The sequence below is a fragment of the Lipophrys pholis genome (assembly GCF_963383615.2).
Source record: "Lipophrys pholis genome assembly, chromosome: 3".
Classification (NCBI taxonomy): Eukaryota; Metazoa; Chordata; class Actinopteri; order Blenniiformes; family Blenniidae; genus Lipophrys; species Lipophrys pholis.
Genome location: NC_137627.1, coordinates 19,099,368 through 19,107,329, shown reverse-complemented (window position 1 = coordinate 19,107,329; position 7,962 = coordinate 19,099,368). Strand labels below are relative to the sequence as shown.

The 7,962-nt window shown below is 42.2% G+C and overlaps 1 protein-coding gene across 1 annotated transcript; it reads left to right on the top strand.

Moving 5' to 3' along the window:
• Positions 1-677: 677 nt before the first annotated feature.
• msantd4 (Myb/SANT-like DNA-binding domain containing 4 with coiled-coils) lies at positions 678-7,247 on the top strand (the record flags this gene model as incomplete). Its single annotated transcript, XM_080459743.1, has 6 exons — positions 678-694; positions 1,667-1,820; positions 2,053-2,175; positions 3,132-3,227; positions 3,305-3,577; positions 6,513-7,247. The coding sequence occupies 6 exons, from the start codon at positions 678-680 to the stop codon at positions 7,245-7,247; spliced, it is 1,398 nt and encodes a 465-aa protein (XP_080315869.1).
• Positions 7,248-7,962: the final 715 nt, after the last annotated feature.

Sequence of the window (7,962 nt, the reverse complement as noted above, 5' to 3'; positions counted from 1 at the left end):
CTGTATCATGCCTACATTTTCCTCTGATTCACACAGATAAATTCAGTTGTGGGTTTCAAGCTGAATCATGATTTCTGAACATTCTGAACATTCAGCTTAAATGAGAAATATTTGTCAAAACGGATGCTGGCAGACAGTGTGATTGTTAAAGAATTAGGAATGATGTGCATGTTTTGTTTTTTTGTTATTTTTTTCAAAATGCAAAAGTGACAAGAGTGTGAGGAATCGGAAAGACAGAGGACAGGGCAGTGTAGGCTGGAGGAACAGACAAACATGGTGTAAATAGAAACCTGCAGTCACACACCCACTTACCACCATCAGTCAACATGAGAAAGGGGGCATTACAGGAACAACACAGACTGAGTGACAGTGCAGACAAGACTTCTTATATCATGGTATGACATTGTGTGACTGATTTGGTATAGAGCATTGGCATTGGTGCATGCGTGTGCGTGCAATATGAATACAATCATCCTGTACATATCAAACTGAGGTAATGAAAACCGAGATCATGTAAATACAGATTGCACAGGACTGGAATGACTTGTTATTGCACAGTGACTTCCTGACCCACTGTTTTGTGGTTGTTGCTGTACCTATTTTTTTTTTTTTATTTGTGTCTCTTGTCTAAATATTTTGTTGATGTTTTTTTTTTAAGTTATGCTACTGCATTGCCCATGGAGGAGTTACTCAGGTACTCACACCTGTCAGAGGTGGGATTCAAACCAGCAAACCACTGGTCACAACCTCACTAACCACTGGTTATAGCTACTCATCCAACACTCAAATAAAAATAATAATAAAAAAAAAACCAACCTGATTGGCTGACAGTGATTTACACAAAGGTCATGTATCTTTATGGTGCCTGCACCGAGCAGTGGGTGACTTCTAAGTTATTATATCCAAGAAATGCAAACTAACATATTGCACATAACGTATCAATTTCTTTTGTTTGTTTTGTTTTTAGCTGCTTAAATTGTGGGGTTGCCAAAGTGGATCGGCATGTTTGATTCGGCACAAGTTGTAAGCCAGATGCCCGTTCGCCATAATCTAATCTTTGCACTGGAAGTGCATGTCCAATGGTTGGTGGCTTTTAGTAACCAGTGCAGCTTATGGGAAACATGTGGGGTTGAAGGTCTTGCTCAGGGACCCACAGCACTGAACTCCATCACATGTTCAATTCCCCAACCTTTAGGTCACCACTGTTTCAACTTAATTTGTTTTATTCATAAGGTTGTGAATGTCTATCCACACTGAAAATATCCTCAAAGCCTTCATCTGTGTTGTTTTTTAGAGATGTCATTGTGTTAATCATGTACAGTCTATAAAAAAAAAAGAAAAACATTGGCTTTTACGTTATGTAAGAGAATGAATACAGTTTGCATCAACCAAATGTTAATAGTGACATTTCCTGCTTTCTGTTTTCTCTGTAGGGCAGATGATTCAGCTCGTCTTCATCATGCGTTGATTCTTCATTACAAGTATAAATAAGTTCACTTGGGAGCAGCCTTGACCGGGAAATAAAGACGGAAGCACCTTGCAAATCCTGTTTTTAAACGATTTCTTCTACATCATTTATTGTTCTCACGAGGCAAAAAAAAAACCCAAAGTGATCCCTCCCCTCAAACTTGGAAAAAAATAAACTTTTGATGATTTAATTCTCTAGATTACCTGGTATGATCCCAGCAACTAAAAATACTTCTTCCAGTGTATCGTTCTTTAACTCCAAAGTCTCAAACGTCCTTGCACCGAAGCAAGATCTAACGCAGCAGCAGCAGCAGCTGGGATTTGTGTCCCAGGTGCAAAACTTCACAGAGACTGTCAGAGTCACCGAGGAATTTCTTTCTAATGAAAAGTGTTGTGCTTTTCAAGGAAATCTACTGTGACCGACATGGACTAACCTTCACAACAGACATCCACACGTGTCCCTCTCTGTGGCCCGAGTGATCCTTTTGAATCCTCCCCCCTCCCTGTGTTTTCCATAATTTTCTTCCCACTGCTGTGCTCCCTCTGGACCTCTGAGTGTTTTTGGTCCCTTTCCTCGGTGCCAAGCTGGATTTCTTGCAGGGGAAACATCTTAAGAGGAAGAGGAAGAGCAACTACAGTGTCAGAGAAACGCAGGCTCTCATCCAGGAGATTCAAAAGCGGAGAGACGTGTTGTTCTCCAGGCAGCAGGTGCAGATCTCTTCTTTCTTCTCTCCACATAAGTTGATTAGCACTGTGACAATCACCAGCACCATATTATATAACTGTGTGATGTGTGCTCGGTAAGTATCCGCCGTACATGCAGTAGTGGAGAGGTTGAGCTTTTGTTTTCCACTGACTGTCTCAAACACACACCTGCTCTTTATTTACCTGCTCACTCACTGTAAACGTCAAGACGGAGCACTGATTTTATTCCATCTCTGTCTGCTGAAGCGTGAATCAAGGTGGCAACATAAACCACCACAGCACCTGATAAACACAAAGGAAGAACATGTTTGGAGTCAAGACTAAACTAAACAAAGGCCTGGGTGAGAAGATTGGCCCATCCGAGCAACTATATTAATGCATCCCAGTGGAGGAGTGGTTAGCACATGTGCCCCACTGTGTGAAAGTACCTGATTTGATCCCGGGCTTGGCGCAGTTTGAATTGCCTGAGTGTTTGTGTGACTGCCCCACTCTCTGTCTTTGGCCTGTGATGAACTGGGAACTTGTCCCATAGTAAGAAAGATTGTGTATAAGGGTACTTGTGTTTCTTCCTAAGTGCCAGTTTCTAGTTGTTGTGTCTGTAAACTCACAATTTCCCTTGCAGGATCAGTAAGTATCTATTTATCTAACGGTAAGCAAACCTCCAATTCGAATGTGAGCTCGGGAGCATTTCTGCACGGCTTGCATATTCTCTGGAAGCGGGTCTTCCTGTAAGTGCTCAGGTTTCCTCCCACAACCCGTAAAGATTAATCTGAAGTTAATTATCTTCTCAAACTTGACCATAGGCGTTACATAATGCGAGTGTGTGAACCTGTTCCACAGATACTCCCTCATTTAAAAAAGCACTACCCTGCCAGCAAAAATCCATGATGATTCTCAGCATAAAGCCGTGTTAATTGTAGTACTTTGTACTGATATTCTGTCTCTGTTGGTGTGAACAGAACACAGCCATTAATGAGCTGAAGAGGCAGGCATGGGAAGAAGTGGCCCAAGGTGTGAACGCACTGGGAGAAGGAGAACTTCGTACTGCTACTGAGGTTTTAATTGTCTATTTTCTAACTATTTTCTAACTTTTAAATATGCCACCCAGCTAACAGTAATACCTCCCATGCAGGTGAAGCGTCGTTACCTGGACTGGCGTTCCCTCATGAAGAAGAAACAGCTGCAGGCTGAGCTGCTGCTCTCGTCTTTGTCCTCCTCTTTGGCCATGAAGACCGAGTCCTCCCCTGAGCACGAGGCAGGCCCTCCAGGATCTGCCTGCGACCAGTTGCTTGACCTCTCTGCCTTCCCTAAGGACTACCACTGTGACTGGCCGGAGCTGGTGGCCCTCAGCGAGCCCGGCGGGCAGACCGGGATGGTGCTGCCAGGAGTAAAGATGGAGAATGAGGTTAGCAAATAAAGTGCATGATACAGAAACTCCTCATCTATGTCACAGGGCTTCAGGGGTGCAGGGGTTAAGTGCAAAGGAGATCCTGACAACAAAAATGACATTGATAATTAGGTCAACACAGGACATGTGCATGAACCTTCCAAGGCAGTGGAAGGTGGAAATTAGAGGTGTGCAAATGAGAACAGTCAGGGTGGAGCGGATGGAGAACAGTAATCTGTAATGTAAAGGTTCCAGCTGAATTGGAGGGGAATTAGGTCTAGAGGACGGTATTAAGATAATCTCACACTACACTCTGCATCTGCGTATATACTCTTTATTCTTGTTTTTTTATTTACGCAGATGGAGTGTATATAACAAGATAAAAATAATATACTGTCAGTAAAAGAGAGCGTCTACAGTATTCTGTGAGTCTGATCAGATATTATGGTTAAACTTTGTACAGAAACCTGTTGTGCTCACAGAAGGAAAAAAAAAACCTCTCCTATCACACAATTTCATGAAAACAAGCTCTGCAGTTCTGAATCAGCCAGATGAACCTACTTCCATAATAAACAACTGTTCAGGCATCCATTTTTGTATTCAGGCATATTTACAAAAGTGGATTTATTACAATAGGAATATCATTGAAGCGTTTTGTCAGTTATTTCTTCTCTCATAACGTATAAATTAAAGAGTAGATTTTTGTATTTGCGCCCTCAAGTTAACGGATTAGGAAACATCTGATACAGTGAAATATTGCCATATTTTCAGATACTATGTTTTTGATTTTCATGAGCTGAAATTATAACAAGTAAAAAAAAAAAGAAAACGGGTTGAAGTGTTTTAGTTTTTATTCAGTATGTCTGAATAGATGGGCGTTTCAAAGTTTGAATGAAGACAGAGTGAAAAAACTAAACTTTTCCAATGTATTACAGTTTTCTGAGGTGGATGTGTGTAAGTCCCTAATCAGTGCAGATTTAGTTTGCACCCAGCTGTCACACATCATTTTGGTTGTACAGAGACTGATGATAAATGATCGCTCAGACCGCCCCACACCGTCAGAACTTGGAAAAGATCGTGACACTCAATTTGTACAAGTTCTCCGCGTTAACTAATTCCTAAATCACAAGGTGTAGAAGGCCAGTGAGAACTGGATCGATAATAACATGTTACACCAGGCAAATGAAAGATTGTGATGCAAATTCTGAGGCATCACTTTAGTTTACAATCAAGAATCAAGATGGAGATCCTCAGTATGCAGCGTTGCGGAGCTCTCCGAGTGGGGTTACTTTAATTTATAATCAAGAAAACTAAAATACCTATTAAGTTAATTCAAGACAGACAAATCTTACGAAAACTTACCTCATTAATTATGTAAAACAGAGCGATTCCTAATATAAGTGCATAATCGTTCTGGAACTTGGCGTGTTGATTAGGACAAACAACATGCTCTAAAAGGCCTTTTCATGCTCTTTGACTTGGAGCACACAGCAACACTGTTGAGGCTGTGAGAAAACAAGCGGCATATACTGAAATACAAGTATTACTAATGTGTTAATTGGCTTAATTAAAGGCCTCATTAGTCATCATACATCACAGCAGTTGTGCAGCACTTTATGAAGCCTAAGTGTCTGGTGTTAATCCACGCTCTTGATTGAGCTCCTGTAGGTTCACAAGGTGAAGCCCAAATTAGATTAAGAGCACGTTAGTAATTAGAATTGAATTGGAGATTGACGTTTAATGTGTTACTTTTTTGTGATTAGATTATCATTGTTTTTTTTTTCACAATTATGATCATGCTGTTGAGCCTCGTTTTACAAGAAAACAGACGGATCCTGGAGCGGCAATGAAAGCTCGACACTTCACAGCAGCTGAGCAAATCTGTACATCTCAAAATTTCAGACTTTTTCTCATTTTTCTGGTACAATTTTGTCACAATTCCTGAGAAAACCTATTCTGGTGCATAGTTGGGTTTGAACCGTAGCCTCCCCGTGAGAATGTCTACGGTTTGATTCTGGGCTTTCTGTGTGGAGTCTGCATGTTCTCTCTGCACAAGCACTGGTTTTCTCCTGACATATGCATGAATTAGGGTCTCCAAGTTGACCAGCGATTTCAACGGGTCCCTGTTTGCCTCTCTGCCGTCGCCCTGTGATGATTGACTGACCTGTCCAAGGTGCATCCTGCAACTCACCCAGCTGCAGCTGGGATTAGCTGTTAATGACTAATAACTAAAAAGGAAATAATTAATCGTGACATCCAAACATTCAATAGGTATTTTAGAAATATATAAACATGTTTGTGTGCCATACAGTGATATGATCACATGTATTATTCACAATCACAATGTTTTTTTTTCAATCATTTCGTAAAATAAATCTTTTTGCCTCAGTTCATGTGCTCCGTCCTTTGACACAGCCTCCTCAGTCTTTGGGGGATGGGCCCACTGACCGACAATTTATCCCAGATTTTGCGTTATCCAACATTTAACAATGCACCTTAACAAATGTGGCAAATGGTGGAATGAAAATACTTTGAGTTGGCTTCAAAGTCAATGCAGGTGGGACTAAGGAGGTAAATATATTGTGGCACTGTGAATCCAGAAACGAATAAACATTTGTGGGTTGCATTTGAAGGAGCCATACAATTCGAACACTCTTGTGAGTTAACGCTGGCTGGTCTTCAAATGCAATAGCCTGAGAGACCGTCTGAGACACATACCAAAGAGGCAAAAAGCACAACAAAATATTATTCACAAGCTCATATGGCTCGTAGCTGTTTGTCATGATTCAGCCGAATTACATCTTTCATCAGGGTTATTTTGGGTGACTCCACCCAAAGGCACATTAAATTGTGTTTTCCAAGAGAGCACAGTCGATTCTTGTGGCAAGTAAACTGAACTACAAGAGCGAAATTAATGATGTGTCCCCTTAATGATTTCTCTGTCTCCCTTCAGCTGGATGGCGACATGGGAGATGGAGAGATGGATGAGGACGATATCCCCTCTCTCCTTAGCGACATCGAGTCGCGCAGTGACGTGCAGGTTGGTGATGTCTATTCCCACAGTGACCTGGGTATGCTCAGCTCCTCCAAGAATCCGACTTCCACCACCAGCAGCAGAGATCTGCCGCCAGCTGGAGGCCCCATGCTTTCCCACGGACTCGCCGATCATCAGAACATCGGATCAGGAATGCTGGTCGCCATGGAGAGGCAGCGGCTGGAAGTGGAAAAGCAGCGGCTGGCCGTGGAAACCGAACGCCTGGCAGTCGAGAAGGAGCGGCTGTCGGTGGAGAAGGAGCGGCTACGTCAGGTGGACGTGCAGAGGGAACAGCTGCAACTCGAGAGGGAGAGGCTACAAGTGGAAAGAGAGAGGCTGAGGCTACTGCTGGTCAGCCAATCAGAGCACGTCGACTCTTCCTTTGACCTGCCGCCACAACAAGGCCCGCCGTCTTCTTCCACTTCTGCCTCATCACCCGCACAAGACGGACAGAGGGAAAAAGAAAAGGGAGGCAAAGGCTGGACGTTAACGGTGGATCTGAATGCAGAGAAGCTCAATCTGGAGAGGGAGAGACTCCAGCTGGAGAAGGAGCGACTGCAGTTCTTCAAATTTGAGGCAGGGAGGCTTCAGATTGAGAGAGAACGTCTGCAAGTGGAAAAAGAGAGGATGCAGTTGCACGGGGATCACCACTGATCACTCAGTAAACGTCTTAGGAGGAAACGTCCGCAGACAGATTTTTGCTGCCTTTCTGGATACTTTATGCACTGACAAGATTAAAGCATTTAAACCAGCAGCAAATTCACTATTTACATATTCTCAAAGGTGCAGCATGTATTATTTATTGAATGAAAAAAGAAAAAGTAACACGAAAAGACATTATAATGTCATTCTCTTGATGTTTGACTGAGGTATGATTGCTAATCACTGAGCTTCATCCTGTCCAGCCTGGCCTCTTGTTGGTTTTCAGTTCAATAAGAAGAAATGGCAGATTGAATGAAATTCAAAAGGATTGGAGTGAAGGGAACCTGGGTACTCCAGTGAGTCAGTACAAGTGCCCATTATATGTATATATCTGTGTGTGTGTGTGTGTGTGTGTGTGTGTGTGTGTGTGTGTGTGTGTGTGTGTGTGTGTGTGTGTGTGTGTGTGTGTGTGTGTGTGTGTGTGTGTGTTTAGTCCATATATATATATATACAGTATATATATAAAATCTGAGAAATGCTTCTTGGTAATCCTTCTATGGTATTGTTAAAAAACACTAAAACTAAATGCAGAAATGTCAACTAAATGTAAGTGCAAGAATACTTTATGAAAAAGAAAGGGATCATGTCTCTGTAATTGTGCGTTGAAGTGGTTTTATTGTATTTGCTGCATGGGTGCTCGGTGGCTTGTTGTATTTAGCTCTAAAAA